The sequence below is a fragment of the Oncorhynchus keta genome, chromosome 29, assembly GCF_023373465.1.
Source record: "Oncorhynchus keta strain PuntledgeMale-10-30-2019 chromosome 29, Oket_V2, whole genome shotgun sequence".
Taxonomy (NCBI): domain Eukaryota; kingdom Metazoa; phylum Chordata; class Actinopteri; order Salmoniformes; family Salmonidae; genus Oncorhynchus; species Oncorhynchus keta.
The window spans coordinates 45,574,309-45,592,166 of record NC_068449.1 but is presented as its reverse complement, the minus strand read 5'-3'; the positions used below and the strand labels follow the sequence as shown (position 1 = coordinate 45,592,166).

The window sequence follows — 17,858 nt, the reverse complement described above, 5'->3', positions numbered from 1 at the left end:
GTTTACTTGTTTATCAATTAGAGTGTGGAGGGTGTAAATGTGGTCTGTCGTACGGAAAAAAAAATTGAAATCCAATCTGGCTTCTGCTCAGGACGTTGTGTTCGTCAAGGAAATGATGTAGTCTGCTATTTATAATACTGCAGAGAATTTCCCCCAAGTTGCTGTTAACGCAAATTCCTCTGTAATTATTTGGGTCAAATATGTCTCCATTCTTATAGATTGGTGTGATCAATCCCTGGTTTCAAATATCGGGGAAAATACCTGCAGTGAGGATAATGTTGAAGAGTTTGAGTATAGCCAATTTGAATTTGTGGTCTGTATATTTGATCATTTCATTTAAAATACCATCAGCACCACAGGCCTTTTTGGGTTGGAGACTGCATAGTTTTTCCAATCATTCTTCTTCTGTAATTGGAGTATCCACAGCATTCTGATAGTCTTCTTCTGTAACTGGGGTATCCACAGCATTCTGATAGTCTTCTTCTGTAACTGGGGTATCCACAGCATTCTGATAGTCTTCTTCTGTAATTGGGGTATCCACAGGATTCTGATAGTCTTCTTCTGTAATTGGGGTATCCACAGGATTCTGATAGTCTTCTTCTGTAATTGGGGTATCCACAGGATTCTGATAGTCTTCTTCTGTAATTGGGGTATCCACAGGATTCTGATAGTCTTCTTCTGTAATTGGGGTATCCACAGGATTCTGATAGTCTTCTTCTGATTGGGGTAATCCACAGGATTCTGATAGTCTTCTTCTGTAATTGGGGTATCCACAGGATTCTGATAGTCTTCTTCTGTCAATTCCCATTGGGGTATCCACAGGATTCTGATAGTCTTCTTCTGTAATTGGGGTATCCACAGGATTCTGATAGTCTTCTTCTGTAATTGGGGTAATCCACAGGATTCTGATAGTCTTCTTCTGTAATTGGGGTATCCACAGGATTCTGATAGTCTTCTTCTGTAATTGGGGTATCCACAGGATTCTGATAGTCTTTGACTGCTGATTCAAGGATTTGTCATTTTTCTTGTATATATTTTTGTTCTGGGCTCTTTGTTATATTGCTGTAGAGGTTTTCAAAGTGATTTCTCCACATATCCCCATTGTGGATAGTCAGTTCCTCCTGATGAGGTTTGTTTCATTTATTCAAATTCTCCCAGAAGTGGTTTGATTCTATGGATTCCTCAATTCCATCCAGCTGATTTCTAATGTGCTGTTCCTTTTCTGTTCTTAGGGTGTGTTTGTATTGCTTCAGTGTTTCCCCATATTGAAGGCGTATATTTTTGTTGTCTGGTTCTCTGTGTTTTTGATTAAATATATTTCTCAATGGTTTTCTTAAATTTTTGCAATCATTATCAAACCATTTTTCATTATCTGTTATTTCTGGTTTGCTCTTATGCTTCTTTAGATTAGCAGAGGAGGCTAATTTGTCAAATATAAAGTTTATGTTCCAAACAGCCAAATGTACACCTTAATTGCTGTAGGAGAATGCTAAGGCTAAAAAGTTGTCCAGGAGAGATTGTATTTTTTGGCTACTAATTGCTACTTGGTAGATGTCTGTACTGTTTGCACTCCATCTATAGGCCTGTTTTGTACCATGTCATTTATTGGGCCGTGATGCTTCATGGTTGGGTTCTGCTCTTCTCAGATACACTGTGATTTTACTGTGGTCAAGAGAGGTCCCCTCTCAGCCTAGTGGGCTGACTGTGGAGGCTCTGAGAGACTCTGGGTTTAGGTCGGTGAGGAAGTAGTCTACAGTGCTGCTGCCAAGGGATGAGCTGTAGGTGTACCTACCAAAAGAGTCCCCTCTCAGCCTACCATTGACTATGTACAGACCCAGTGTTTCACAGAGCTGGAGGTGTACCTACCAAAAGAGTCCCCTCTCAGCCTACCATTGACTATGTACAGACCCAGTGTTTCACAGAGCTGGAGGTGTACCTACCAAAAGAGTCCCCTCTCAGCCTACCATTGACTATGTACAGACCCAGTGTTTCACAGAGCTGTAGGTGTACCTACCAAAAGAGTCCCCTCTCAGCCTACCATTGACTATGTACAGACCCAGTGTTCCACAGAGCTGTAGGTGTACCTACCAAAAGAGTCCCCTCTCAGCCTACCATTGACTATGTACAGACCCAGTGTTCCACAGAGCTGTAGGTGTACCTACCAAAAGAGTCCCCTCTCAGCCTACCATTGACTATGTACAGACCCAGTGTTCCACAGAGCTGTAGGTGTACCTACCAAAAGAGTCCCCTCTCAGCCTACCATTGACTATGTACAGACCCAGTGTTCCACAGAGCTGTAGGTGTACCTACCAAAAGAGTCCCCTCTCAGCCTACCATTGACTATGTACAGACCCAGTGTTCCACAGAGCTGTAGGTGTACCTACCAAAAGAGTCCCCTCTCAGCCTACCATTGACTATGTACAGACCCAGTGTTCCACAGAGCTGTAGGTGTACCTACCAAAAGAGTCCCCTCTCAGCCTACCATTGACTATGTACAGACCCAGTGTTCCACAGAGCTGTAGGTGTACCTACCAAAAGAGTCCCCTCTCAGCCTACCATTGACTATGTACAGACCCAGTGTTTCACAGAGCTGTAGGTGTACCTACCAAAAGAGTCCCCTCTCAGCCTACCATTGACTATGTACAGACCCAGTGTTTCACAGAGCTGTAGGTGTACCGACCAAAAGAGTCCCCTCCCAGCCTACCATTGACTATGTACAGACCCAGTGTTTCACAGAGCTTCACGAGCTGGACTCCGTTTTTGTTTTTCACTTTGTCATAGTTGTTTCTATGGGGAGGGAAAGGTTGTTGCTTCCTGGTAGGTGTTTATCCCCATGACTTGTAATAGTGTCTTGTTCTTCTGCTGTTCTAGCATTCAGGTCTCCACAGACCAGTACTTTGCCTTGGGCCTGAAAAGTGACTAATTTCCCCCTCTAGAATGGAGAAACTCTCTTCATTGAAGTAGGGTGACTCTGAGGGGGGAATGTATGTGGCACAGAGGAAGACGTTTTTATCTGTCAAGATAGTCTCCTTGTTGATTTTTAACCAGATAAAGAATTCTCCTTTTTTGATCAATTTGATTGAATTAATTAGTTTAGATTTATACCATATTAGCATTCCCCCTGAGTCTCTGCCCTGTCTGATTCCTTTTAATTTAGTGGATGCATATGATTATCCCCCTATAACCTAGTGGACAGCCAGTGGAAACATCACCTCTGCACCATGTTTCCTGTAGAACTACAATATCAACATCATCAATTTCTTTCAGGAAGTCTGGGTTTCTGCTCTTTAGTCCAAAAGCAGAGGACTTCAATCCTTGTAAATTTCAACATGCAACGTAAAAAACATTTCATAACTTTTTTTTCCTTCAAAATGAGACAAACACTCACAATCCAACAAGAACTATTAAAATAGGGTTTTTCAATTAAAGTAAACTCTTATTATGCAAATGTGATATGTTTATCATTTAAGATAGAATTTGTGTCATGGCACTTGGGTGGGTGTAGGTGGAGTTCTTGTGCTCATCTTACCATGACCCTCAACCTGGCAGCGTAGCCTAGTGGTTAGAGCGTTGGACTAGTAACCGGAATGTTGTGAGTTCAAACCCCAGAGCTGACAAGGTACAAATCTGTCGTTCTGCCCCTGAACAGGCAGTTAACCCACTGTTCCCAGGCTGTCATTGAAAATAAGAATGTGTTCTTAACTGACTTGCCTGGTAAGGTAAAATAAAAAATTTAAAAAAAATCACATGTCAGCATTTGTTTAATGTCACTCATTTGGTTGGTGGGGGCTGGGCCAGTTGCTCCTCTCACAGCCTGTGCGTAGCTCTGCCTGCTGGGCTGTGGGTCTGCAGTGGGGGGCAGGGGGATGGGAGTAACAGTATAACTTTAGTCCGTCCCATCGCCCATACCCGGGCCCGAACCAGGGACCCTCTGCACACATCAACAACTGCCTCCCACGAAGCATTGCCACGGTCTTTGCAGAGTACTACTTCAAGTGAGTGATGTGACCGATTGAAACGCTATTAGCGCGCACCACTGCTAACTATAGCTAGCCATTTCACATCTCTCACACACACACACACACACACACACGTCCGTCCGTCCGTCCGTCCGTCCATATTAGGTCCATGAGCTAGCTATATGACCTTACATTCTCCAGGGCAATCGAGACATATCCCATTCCTCTTTTTTTGTGCTTGTAGAATGTTGTTCTGATTCTGTTTTTAAAGCTCCCTGCTTTTTCTCGAGTTCACCCATCTTCCTACCCTCTCTGTCTGTCCCTCTACCTCTCTGTCTGTCCCTCTACCTCTGTCTGTCCCTCTACCTCTCTGTCTGTCCCTCTACCTCTCTGTCTGTCCCTCTACCTCTGTCTGTCCCTCTACCTCTCTGTCTGTCCCTCTACCTCTCTGTCTGTCCCTCTACCTCTCTGTCTGTCCCTCTACCTCTCTGTCTGTCCCTCTACCTCTGTCTGTCCCTCTACCTCTCTGTCTGTCCCTCTACCTCTCTCTCCGTCCCTCTACCTCTCTGTCTGTCCCTCTACCTCACTGTCTGTCCCTCTACCTCACTGTCTGTCCCTCTAACTCTCTCCATCCCTCTACCTCTCTGTCTATCCCTCTACCTCACTGTCTGTCCCTCTACCTCACTGTCTGTCCCTATACCTCTCTATCTGTCCCTCTACCTCTCTCTCTACCTCTCTGTCTGTCCCTGTACCTCTCTGTCTGTCCCTCTACCTCTCTGTCTGTTCCCTTACCTCTGTCTGTACCTCTACCTCTCTCTCACACACTCTCTGCCTCTTTCACACACACACATGTACACATACCCACCAGAGGAGGCTGGTGGGAGGAGCTATAGGAGGACGGGCTCATTGTAATGGTGTTGCTTTCCGTATGTTGGGTGTGTTTGAGACCGTTCCATTAATTTAATCCCCGCGATTACAATTCACGCATCCTCCTATAGCTCCTCCCACCAGCCTCCTCTGATACCCACACATGAAAGGGCTCTGCGCTGACCTTTTTTTTGTTTTACAAAGAGCATGTGTGTGTGCACCTAAGATGAAAAATGTAAATATAGGAGGTAATGAAGCCAGAATCCCCTCAAAATGTTGGCGCACTGGTGCTCCTAAATTAAAGCTCCAGGTCGCAGCAAAAATATTTAGGCGCATATGCAAGTAAACGGTTGCACTGCACGACATGGCAAACGAGTCACACGTTTCCCTCCTAGTCATGGACTCTTTCATTCCATCCACCGAAATAATGTCAACCTTTGGTTCTGTCTGCCTGTCTCTGTCTGTCAGTCCATGTCCATGGTAGTGTGTGTTGGGGCACGTAGCTGAGGCCCCTGAAGTCCTCCGATGGTTCAGCCATGACCTGTACACTGATCGACAGGACCTGGAGAGAGAATGGTCATGGTCATGGGGCAACTCTATCCGTACCTCTGCCACGACCTGACCAGGGAAACCTGCAGTTCCTAGTTATTGGCTAAAACTACACTCGTAGGAAAAAGGTTTCTATGTAGTACCAAAAATGGTTCTATCACTTCATATAGCAACCCTTAAGGTTCTAAATAGAACCCTTTTGTAGGGTTCTTTAATCAGAACCCTAGGGGTTCTATATAGTAAGTGTAGGGCGCAGGTTTGTTCCTGGTCAGGTTACTTGGTCTGGAAAACTGTGGTACTGGCTGGTATGTCACTATCAGCAGGGTTAAATTGGTGGGGGGAGTGATAAGAATGGGAAAACAGGGAGAGAGACTGTTGTGGAAAACAGGAAAGATCTAGAGAGGGAGAGAGAGGGATATTGTCCTCAGTTAAACCTAGAGTGTGACCAACTGGAAATAGTGTGTCAAAGTGTGTGTGTTTTGCTTCTTCCTGTTTTTTGTTTTTTTTGTGTTTTTTTTGCATTTATTTGTTAAAAGAGAGAGCATCAGAAGCATCAGAAGCCCAAGCATCAGAAGAATATATATTTTATGAAGGAGTGGTAATTCCCACCTTTTCTGTATTTTCAGATTTCTATTGAACAAATAGTGAAGGGATGACGGATGGGAACGATACACAGAGTTATTTATATAAATGATTTATATAACTTGTTTACATCGACGCTGTCTTTATAGGTTCCGGGTGTATTGCACATCTTTAAATAGAGGTTAGCGCAATGGTGTTTGATATCACTCTTTAAGCTCAGCTTGGCACAGTGTGGAGTGACACAGTTTGCATCCGAAATGGCACCATATTCCCTACGTAGGGGTCAAAAGTAGTGCACTATATAGTGAATAGGGTGCTACTTCAAATCGTAACACACATCTATAAAGAGAAGTGCAAACATTGCTGTTGCTCTGAGCCTGTACGTTTATATACAATGTACAAAAATGGCTAAATCACATGAATTTGATTTAAGCCCCCATAGAGAAATTCTGTCACAATATCTGGTATGTATTTAAGCTCAGTGTGGTGACACAGTACGTGTTGTCACTATATTTAACTTGAACTAATTTACCGCTCTGTGCAGCGAACATTCATGTCAAGCTCGCGAGATCAGGCAATGTTTTCCAAAGGGGGCGTAGGCTGGCACTGGCACGGTGTCGTCGGCACGACACAGGGGGGAACTACTCACAGCTGTTTGTGTTGGGTATTACTTCGGCAGGTTAAGGAGGACACTGCTTCGACTGTGCCACCTGCACAATTCCACGCACACACACATTCACAGCAACCACAACAAAAAATGCATTTTTGGCACGCAGACACTCAGTACTTGCACAACGTCCTCCAAAAAGACAAGGGAGAGAATGAGTGAGGGAAATAGGAAGGCAACTACAAGACTTCTTGTATGGCATTTGTTCATTCATAACCCCATATGTCCACATTTTCTACCGTTTCCAAGTAAAAACTGTTTTTTTTGCAAAAGTGCCAGCGACCAAAAAATGTCTAAAATCAACCTTCTACTTGTGTAGCAATATTATATGCCAAGTCAGAGGCTGTGAATACAAAGCAAGGCTATTCCCCTTGCCTCAGGCTAGCATGTGTCTCCTAAAGCAGCAGAGTAACTGACCTAACACATGTTGCAAAGCTGCGTATTAGGACCCTCTCCATAAAGATGGAACAGCTCATATCGCCACCTGGTGTTACTTTCATGGAATTGCATCTTGAGCACTTCCACTGCCTTCCGGAAGTATTCACACCCCTTTACTTTTCCCAAATGTTGCTGTGTTACAGCCTGAATTTAAAATGGATCACATTTAGATGTTCTGTCACACACCATACCCCGTAATGTCAAAGTGGAATTATGTTTGTAGAAATGTTTCTTTTTATTTGGTAAAAAAAAATGTCAAACTGAAATGTCTTGAGTCAATAATTATTCAAGCCATTGTTATGGCGAGCCTAAATAAGTTCAGGAGTAAAAATGTGCTTAACAAGTCACCTAATAAGTTAATAATAATGTTCAATAATAGTGGTTAATATGATTTTTTTTTAATGACTACCCCATCTCTCTACCTCGCACATAGAATTAAGTATCTGTAAGGTCGCTAAACCAAATAGTGAATTTCAAGCACGGATTCAACCACAAATACCAGGGAGGTTTTTCAATGCCTCGCAAAGAACGACACCGATTGGTAGAATTGTATTAAAAAAACATTTGTTTTTTAAAAAGCAGACACTGAATATCCATTTGAGCATGGTGAAGTTATTAATTACATTTTAGATGGTGTATCAATTACACCCAGTCACGACAACGATACAGATGTCCACCCTAACAGTGGCCAGAGAGGAAGGAAACTGCTCAGGGATTTTCACCATGAGGCCAATGGTGACTTTTAAAACAGTTACAGAGTTTAATGGCTGTGATAGGAGAAAACTGAGGATGGATCAACAACATTGTAGTTACTCCACAATACCAACCTAAATTAGAGTGAAAAGAAGGAAGTAGGTAAAGAATAAAAATATTCCTAAACATGCATCTTGTTTGCAACAAGGAAATTACATTTTTGTCCTGAATACAAAGTGTTATGTTTCGGGTAAATCCAACACAACACATCACATTGTATATTTATTATATATTTTCAAGTGTGGTGGTGGCTACATCATGTTGTGGGTATGCTTGTCATCGTCAAGGACAAGGGAGTTTGTTTTTCGGGAAAATAATAAACGGAATACAGCTATAATCGCAGGCAAAATCCTAAAGGAAAACCTGGTTCAGTCTGCTTTCCAACAGACACTGGTAGACAAATCCCCCTTTCAACAGGACAATAACCTACAACACAAGGCCAAATATACACTGGAGTTACTTACCAAGACAACGTTGAATGTTCCTGAGTGGCCTAGTTACAGTTTTGACTTAAATTGGCATGAAAATCTATGGAAAGACATGAAAATGATCAAAGACTCCAGCCACCCAAGTCATAGATTGTTCTCTCTGCTAACGCACGGCAAGCGGTACCAGAGCGCCAAGTCTAGGTCCAAAAGGCTTCTTAACAGCTTCTACCACCCAAACCATAAGACTCCTGACCTGCTAATCAAAGGGCTACCCAGACCCCTCTTTTACACTGCTGCTACTCTGTTTATTATCTATGCATAGTCACTTTAACTCTACCTACATGTATATATTACCTCGACTAACCAGTGCACCCGCACATTGTTTAATTATTTGTTAGTTTTATTTTCTATTTTTTACTTATCTATTTTTTTACTGAAACATTTCTTAACTTCTTAAAGCGCTGTTGGTTAAGGTCTTGTACATAAGCATTGCACTGTAAGGTGATTGTCATTATTGACAATTATCACATGCACCTGTTGTATTCGGCGCATGTGATAAACACAATTTGATTTGACTTGAAATGGCTGTCTGGCAATGATCAACAATCAACTTGACAGAGCTTGAATATTTTTTTTTGTAAGAATAATGGGCAAATATTGTACAATCCAGGTGTGCAAAGCTCTTAGAGCCTTACCCAGAAAGACTCAGAGCTCTAATCGCCGCCAAAAATGCTTCTACAAAGTATTGACTCAGGGGTGTGAATAGATATGTACATTTGATATTTCTGCGTTTCATTTTCCATCAATTTGCACACAAAAAATAAGTTAATACAGCCACTGCTCACCTGTGATCTTTGTCCGACTTCCTCTCCCTCCCTCTTTTCTATCTCCCACTCTCGCTGTTTCCCATCTCACTACCTCTCTGGCCCCCCTTCTCTCTGTCTCCTAGTTGCCCAACATGTTTGGGAACGTGCGCTCCACCATCCTGTCTCTAATGATCGGCTCCTACGCCTCTTCAGCCGTCACCTTCCCTGGAGTCAAGGTAGGAGAGTTACACCTCAGTTCCCTCTGGGAGTTTAGGTCAGTGTTTGTTACCTCAAGCACCTTGTGACAAATGTTGATTGGTTTGTTGATTGATTGACGATTCACAGAAAGGCATCACTTGATGGCTTTACTTGATATCGTGATATATTATAGTTGAATTTTCTAACCTCTACTTCTCTCCCTCCCTCCCTCTGTTTCTTCCCTCCAGCTGATCTATGATCTAGGTGTGTCCTTCAGGGTGATCATGTGGGTGTGGTCGGGGCTAGCCGGTCTCGTCTTCCTCAACTGCTTCCTCAATTGGCCGGGGGAGTCTTTCCCCGCACCGGAGGACATCAGCTACACGTCAGTATTCATGACAACGCTACTATCATAAACACAACATTACATGACGTAACTCTAACGTTATAGACTGTTACAGTAACCCAAAAATCGTTGAGGGAGTCTCTCTCTCTCCCTCTCTCCCTCCCCCTTGCTCCCACAGTAAGGAGGTGAAGCTGAGTGGCATGGTGATGGATGACAAGGTGACGGGGGACAGATTCTACAGTCATGTGACCACGGTGGAAGAGAAGGTGGCTGCGAAGCAGCAGGAACCAGATCCCTCGTCAGAGCAGCTCCCAACTGGAGAACAGACACAGGGTGAGGAATAGCATGGGATCAACAACAAAAACGGTTAGAACCAGTCAGAACCAGACATAACTGCTTAGAACCGGATAGTTATATGGAACCGGTCAGAGCTGGTCTTCCAGGGCTTCACTCACCAACCAGAATAAATGGACGGTATTGAGTTCAACCCTACTTTAATCTGTTCAATGTAATAAAAATGTGTTAACAAATTGAGAAAGTAACTTAGCCCAGTGTCATTATCTCATGTTTAATTCTTACCCCCGCCCCTCCCCTTCTTTCCCCCGACAGGTGGCCCTCCTTTCCGTAGTTCAGTCTGCTCGCCCATCTTCCTGTGGAGTCTCATCACCATGGCGATGACCCAGCTACGCATCATCTTCTTTATGGGCGCCATGAACAAGATGCTGGAGTTCCTGGTTACCCACGGCGACCCACACCGTAAGGACCAATCACTTGTGAAGGCTTTTAAGTCGTGGGCACTGCCCCATTTGCCTTGTGAAAGCAGACTGATTCCGTAAGTAGCTCACATTCTGTTTCCCTTCAAGTGATGTTCAACAAAACATGAGCGCAGCGGTTAGTCCGCCATTTCTTTATTCTGTCACATATCTTTCTTTTTTGGCAAGTATATTGAGATGGCAAAATAAAACTTGACTTGAATATCTGTGGCACCGGATGGTCACAGTTGTCGGGGAAATGGCATCTGGGATTTGTTATGATGTCAGTGGGTGTGAATTTGTGACTTCCTTGACTTTCTGTGTTTTTTTGTTTGTTTTCAGCCTCTAAGGAGCTATTGATGGAGGCAGAGCAACAAGGTGAGAGGATGAAACAGAGAGAGATCCTGGTTTGGTATTGGAAGCTTGTGTGTGTGTGCGTTGAGGGGTGTGTTTGTGCGTGCGTGCGTTCGGGCGTGTGAGAGAAAGAGAGTGTGTGTGTGTGTGTGTGTGGTAATGCATAGTGACTGTATGTGCATGTACGTATGTGTGTGTGTGTGTTTTCTGACCGTGTGTCTCCTCTCCTTAGTGGGTTTCTACTCGTCAGTGTTTGGCTCTCTGCAGCTGCTCTGCCTGCTCACCTGTCCTCTGATTGGCTACATCATGGACTGGAGGATGAAGGAGTGCGACGTAGACCAGAGGTGTGCGTGTGTGCGTGCACGTTCGTGTGTGTGACAGAGTGAAACGGAGAGAGAACGGAACAAAGAGAGAGAGAGAGAACATTAGGAACTTCAGTTATAAACTACCCATCTCATCCATCATGCTGATTGGACAGTGTTTATACTTACAGCCCACCAAGAAAATCTTGGCCCTAGGTATTTTACATGCATGTGCCTATTGGCGCCTGGGATGCAGTAATACAGAATCACCACTAGATGGCGACATAAGCTGTTCATCCCTATGGAGAGATGGACAGGAATTGATTAAAATTGGTCAATCAGCTGTCTTTATTTTTTTTTTTAATCTTTATTTAACAAGGCAAGTCAGTTAAGAACAAATTCTTATTTACAATGACGGCCTACACCGGCCAAACCTGGACGACCCTGGGCAAATTGCGCGCCACCCTATGGGACTCCCAATCATGGCCGGTTGTGATACAGCCTGGATTCAAACCAGGGTGTCTGTAGTGACGCTTCCAGCACCGAGATGGTGTGCCTTAGACCACTGCGCCACTCTCTTTAAGGGAGAAATAATTCAGAAGGGACCAAGCATGGCATGTTGAGAGAGAGCCGGGTTTGTGTTCATTAGACATCGAACTAAAGAAAACGGACTAAAATGCTAATTTTCGCTTTCCTGTTTAAATGTCTTCTGTGGCGTTCTCTAATAAACACAACCCTTGGTATTTTCCTGTTTAAATGTCTTCTGTGGCGTTCCCTAATAAACACAACCCTTGGTATTTTCCTGTTTAAATGTCTTCTGTGGCGTTCCCTAATAAACACAACCCTTGGTATTTTCCTGATACTTACATTTTTTTATATTTTTTTCATCCCTGACCTCTTCTTTCCAGCCAACCTGAACCCCCGAAGAGAGACAGGAAGATCCAGAAACTGACAAACGCCATCCGTGCTTTCATCATCACCAACGTTCTACTGGTCACCTTCGGAGTCATCCAGATGATAGACAACCTGCCTGTACAGGTAAGAAGACAGCCACATGACCTTACCGCACACAGCTCACCTGGGTTGCGTTCAACAGGACACAGCGTTGTGGAAATGTTTCCGATAGAAATATATGGGGGGCCTCCCGAGTGGCGCAGTGGTCTAAGGCTGTGAGATCCTGGTACGAGTCCGGGCTCAGTCGCTGCCGGCCGCGACCAGGACACCCATGGGGCGGTGCACAATCAGCCCAGCGTCGCCCTGGTTAGGGGATGTTCTTGTTCCATCACGCTGTTGGGACTCCTGTGGTGGACCGGGCGCAATGCACGCTGACACGGTTGCCAGGAGGACGGTGTTTCCTCCGTCACATTGGTGCGGCTGGCTTCTGGGTTAAGCGGTGTCAAGAAACAGTGCGGCTTGGCAGGGTTGTTTCGAAGGATGCACGGCTGTTTGGAGGACAAGAATGCTGAGTTGCATCCAAAGAACACCATACCTACTGTGAAGCACGGGGGTGGAAACATCATGCTTTGGGGCTGTTTTTCTGAAAAGGGACCAGGACGACTGATCCGTGTAAAGGAAAGAATGAATGGGGCCATGTATCGTGAGATTTTGAGTGAAAACCACCTTCCATCAGCAAGGGCATTGAAGATGAAACGTGGCTGGGTCTTTCAGCATGACAATGATCCCAAACACACCGCCCGGGCAACGAAGGAGTGGCTTCGTAAGAAGCATTTCAAGGTCCTGGAGTGGTCTAGCCAGTCTCCAGATCTCAACCCCATAGAAAATCTTTGGAGGGAGTTGAAAGTCCGTGTTGCCCAGCAACAGCCCCAAAACATCACTGCTCTAGAGGAGATCTGCATGGAGGAATGGGCCAAAATACCAGCAACAGTGTGTGAAAACCTTGTGAAGACTTACAGAAAACGTTTGACCTCTGTCATTGCCAAAAAGGGTATATAACAAAGTATTGAGATAAACTGACACGACCAAGTGACGGAGATGCAACCTATGAATGAATAGGCTGCTGTAACGCTACCAGGGTCATGTTCAGTTGCAAAACGTTCTCAAACGTTTCAGATATAAATTCCATCAACAGATGAGATGTTAGTTCTTATTCAAAGTGTCCGAAATAGCATTTATATCTGAACGTTCCAAAAACGTTGCGTCCTACTGAACGCTCGCCCAGGTTGTTAATTATAGCTGGCAAATGAGGTAACATGACTGAACAAGGTGTAGCCTTAACAAATGGTTAACGGTAAGGTCCGCATGTGGCCTAGTTTTAGTACGGCTCGCCAAGATAGAAAGAAAAAAAACGTAGAGGCAGTATTATGGGTCATACACTATATTACATTACATATCCAAGAATATATGGACACCCCTTCAAATGAACGGATTCAACTATTTCAACCACACACAGGTGTATAAAATCGAGCACACAGCCATGCAATCTCCATTGATGAACATTGGCAGTAGAATGGCCTTACTGAAGAGCTCAGTGACTTTCAACATGATACTGTCACCTTTCCAACAAGTCAGTTCTCAAATTGCGGTTATTGTGAAGTTGAAATGTCTAGGAGCAACACTGGCAGGCCACATAAGCGCACAGAACGGAACTGTTGAGTACTGAAGCCCATAGCGCATAAAAAACATCTGTCCTGGGTTGCAACACTCACTACCGAGTTCCAAACGGCTTCTTGAAGCAACTTCAGCACAAGAACTGTTCGTCGGGAGCTTCATGAAATGGGTTTTCATGACCCGAGCAGCTGCACACAAGCCTAAGATCACCATGCGCAATGCCAAGCGTCGGCTGGAGTGGTGTAAAGCTCACACTGGAGCAGTGGAAACACGTTCTCTGAAGTGATGAATCACATTTCTCCATCTGGCAGTCAGACGGACAAATCTGAGTTTGGTGGATGAAAGAGGAACGCTACCTGCCCGAATGCATAGTGCCAACTGTAAAGTTTGATGGAGGAGGAATAATGGTCTGGGGCTGTTTTTCATGGTTCGGGCTAGGCCTCTTAGTTCCAGCATAGGGAAATCCTAACACTACAGCATAAAATTACATTCTAGATGATTCTGTGCATTCAACTTTGTTCTTCTGCTTCTGCTGGGTGTGATGTGTCCTTCCCACTGCTTAACAAAACCGTGCTGCACATCTGTGCTGCTAATATTAATTGTGGTTATCACTGGAAAGCTCTCAATCTCTCCAAAAACTCTTGTCCAGTCCACTCAGAAGTCCGATTCCTGTCAAAGATAATTTCATCTTGTCTCGTTTTAGTCAACTGAAATGAAAAATGTAAATGATGATGAGATTATGTATTTTGTTGTGTATATGTTTAGTTTGTATATGTTTAGTGTTTAGTATATGTTTAGTGTTTAGTATATGTTTAGTGTTTAGTATATGTTTAGTGTTTAGTATATGTTTAGTGTTTAGTATATGTTTAGGGCCACAATGGAACTTTTTTGTGTCGTCCTTGATGATTTTAAAATGCGGCAGTATCCACGTGTGTGGTTGTGTTGTGTTTTTAAATGGCCAAATAAAATGAACAATTTCTCTCCCTCTCCATCCCCCTATCCTTTTATTTTCCTAATACCCCCCCCCCCTTTCTCTCTCCTTCGCCTTCTCTTTCCCTCCCTCCCAGATAATTTCCTTCATCGTCCACACCATGGTCAGGGGTTTCGTCCACTCCTGTGCCGGAGGACTCTATGCTGCCGTGTAAGTACATTACAACAGCAACTAAACACATTGTTGGGCGCTTGCTTTCCAGAACATTCCACCCTATGATCGCTACGATCGGTCTCAGTAAGATCCGTAGGTGTGTGTTAGTCAGATAGCTTTGGGAATTGTTTGTTGCACAATTTAGAAAACACTATATTACATATCAATAGCAGTGAAAGGTTAAATTATTGGATACAATTCACAAATTGCTACAAACCCCCCAAAAAAAAAAAAAAAAAATGTATTATCTTAATAAAACAAAGGTAAGGTACTGTCAGTGTTGATTGGGGAGGTAACCATACATCCCGCCCCTTCCAGATATCCGTCCAATCACTTTGGGACATTGACGGGGATGCAGTCGATGATCAGCGCGCTATTCGCTCTCCTCCAGCAGCCTCTCTTCGTCATCATGGTGGGACACCTGGGAGGAGACCCCTACTGGGTGAGGCTACACACACACAAACACGTACACAGAGCATACACACACACAGATCACATACATGCATGCATGCAGACACACGCAGCACACACGATGACATTTGTGCTTTGCCATTGTACTACTGAGATTGTAAGGCAAATTAATACAAAATGGATTCATGTGAATAGGCAGAAACAGACAATTGAGGCAATAAGATTTATTAGAAAGGTATGTCTCAAACACGTTAGTTCTCTGACTAACTCTATCTTCCGATCAACAGATCAACCTGAGCCTGCTCATTGCCTCATTGGCTGGATTCCTGTTGCCCGGATACCTGATCTATCACCGTAGGAACCTGATGCGAGAGAAGGTGGACGAGTGTGAGAGGGAGGCCGCTAACCAATCAGAAAGAGAGAGACAAACCTTACGGCAACCAGAAAATGGCCATACCAAAGACCATACTAATGGACATCTCAGCAATTAAGCTTAAGAATCTTGACCAAACTAACTGTCAAATATCATAGTCATTAATTGTAAAATATCATTATAGACCATCGTCATGACGATGACAAATGATGGTTGTCATTTTCGGACAGTGATGACAATATTGTGCACTGGAGTTTGGACATGTCGCCCTTAAGCCCTTTTTAATTTGACATCAAAATACACACTCAATATACTCATTTTTGTTTTAGGTATGACATGCCAAAGAAATCCTAAAATATACATTTAACTGATATTTATTTCAGTTAAAAACATAATTTCATGCCTAAACGTGAAATAGAAAATCTCAATGGAAATTGAGGTTCGGCAATTCAATAATTAAGCAATACAATTTACACTGACCGGAAATTCCATGAAGGTTATTGGTACCATTTCAGGTCACCCTTCCACCAACCAGAAGCACAACTCTCAGTATTCTGTAGTAGACAGGAAGTGGATTTATTTCGCTATCAGATTGGCTGGTGTAACAATGAACTACCTCCCCGACCAAACTCTCACCACCCCACAGTCACTTCATTCATTTAGGTCTGGCAGCCAGTCTGGTACTAATATTTTATTGGTCGTTGTTTGTTTGTCTTTCTGTCTTTTCCGGTTCACTCCCTGTATCTATACTTGTCTTTATTGTGTCTTTACATCGAGCGGAGAATACAGATTAGGAGGAGACATGGTGGAGAAGGGGAACCGCAGTTTCCCCGTACATGTGCTCAGACCACCAGCCCATAGGGCCTGCACATCCCTATTAATTTGACTATCAATCTGCACCTGCAATCTCCCCGTGTCCCCTTCTTTATCTCCATGTCAGACCTGTCATTGTAAGTCCACTAAGTACTATGCCCACTTGGTCAAGTCTGCGGCTATGTCCGAAATGGCACCCTATTCCCTATATAGGAAATAGGGTACCATGTGAGACAGAACCGAGGTTTTGAGATGACATCATCCATTGTTATTTCCGCCAATCATAGCTAAGTTCAGGACAGTGGTACGGTATGCGAGGTGTTGTGCAGGCACAGCCTAGTTTGCAGCAACGTTGATGGAATTTTGCTTTTAGATAATCATGTCATTGAACTTGTTGCGTATGATAAAATTGCAACGGGAAATGTCTGTGTAGTTCAAGAGAAATGCCAATCGGTACCCATCACCGAAACCTTTCAAGGTGAGCTGTTACAAAGGAGCTCTTACAAAGAGCTGTAGATTAGTTTCAAAGAAAAGTATTTATAGAAATGTGGGCAAGAAAGAGCACTTGCCAGTAGCTGATTCAATCTGGTCAAACAGCCCACCAACCAACCATCTTGAAATGTTAAACCGTGTTTACAGTACTGTACGAGATAATATAGATGTACAGATGTGTTGCTCAAATCAACTCCAAAAGCTGGTGAATCTGATCAACCAACCGTCTTCGATATTCAAAAACAATACATTATTTACAACTAACAGCCCTCTATGAGGTCAAATAAAACAGTATTTTACAGTTCATAGTATTGTATTTGGTCAAATAAAAGTGTTGCTAGTTTACAGTACTGTATGAGGTCAAATATAACAAACAGTATTACTAGTTAACAGTAATGTATGAGGTAAGGTGGATGCACCTGAACCCCGATATCACTGTCCCCATGACAACGACAGTAGAACCACCTCATTGGAGCAGGGCTTCATTTAGCAGGTGCATTGGAGCTACTAGGCTATTTATTTAGTGTGCATCCCACTAAATCCCTCTGTAGGGTATGGGGTGCCATTTGTGATAGAGACCGCGTGCGTGACTTAGTACCGCTTGAATCTGAAAGAGAATACTGTATTGTATGTATGTAATAAATTGAATGTGTGTGCTTTATTGTAAGTGCCTGGGAAGCAAGTATTTTGGTGGTAGCCTGGTCTCAGATCTGTTTGTGCTTTCCCCAACTCTATTGCAAGACAAAACATGGCACGTTTGAAAAGGAGTTGACACGATTGCACAAACAGACTGGCACTCTGGCTACTTTTGTGCCATGTAATGGCATGTGTAGTACCTATAGTGTCTGAATTGCACTATGAGAATGTAAAGCCATAGTTTTGCTATATATATGCGCTTGGAATGTTTTCTAGTCTTTTTAAGACTTGAGAGTTTGCTTTGCCATTTATTTTATATGAGCATCAGAAGAAGAAAAAAAAAACGTTGGTTCATCCACATCACAGTTGCTCTCCAACTATGCCTCTCAAGAGTAGGAGTGGTGATCTAGGACCAGTTTAGCC

At 43.5% G+C, this 17,858-nt stretch overlaps 1 protein-coding gene across 1 annotated transcript in view; it reads left to right on the top strand.

Annotated features, from left to right (window-relative positions):
• Positions 1-17,466, top strand: part of LOC118362969 (large neutral amino acids transporter small subunit 3-like) — a 34,946-nt gene extending 17,480 nt beyond the window's left edge. Inside the window, exons 6-15 of the mRNA XM_035743726.2 lie at positions 9,193-9,285; positions 9,496-9,629; positions 9,769-9,923; positions 10,200-10,346; positions 10,685-10,720; positions 10,929-11,040; positions 11,907-12,036; positions 14,634-14,707; positions 15,029-15,152; positions 15,409-17,466. Coding sequence (XP_035599619.2) covers positions 9,193-9,285; positions 9,496-9,629; positions 9,769-9,923; positions 10,200-10,346; positions 10,685-10,720; positions 10,929-11,040; positions 11,907-12,036; positions 14,634-14,707; positions 15,029-15,152; positions 15,409-15,612 — 1,209 coding nt within the window. The 3' untranslated portion in view covers positions 15,613-17,466. The remainder of the gene's footprint in view (positions 1-9,192; positions 9,286-9,495; positions 9,630-9,768; positions 9,924-10,199; positions 10,347-10,684; positions 10,721-10,928; positions 11,041-11,906; positions 12,037-14,633; positions 14,708-15,028; positions 15,153-15,408) is intronic.
• The last annotated feature ends 392 nt before the right edge of the window (positions 17,467-17,858 follow it).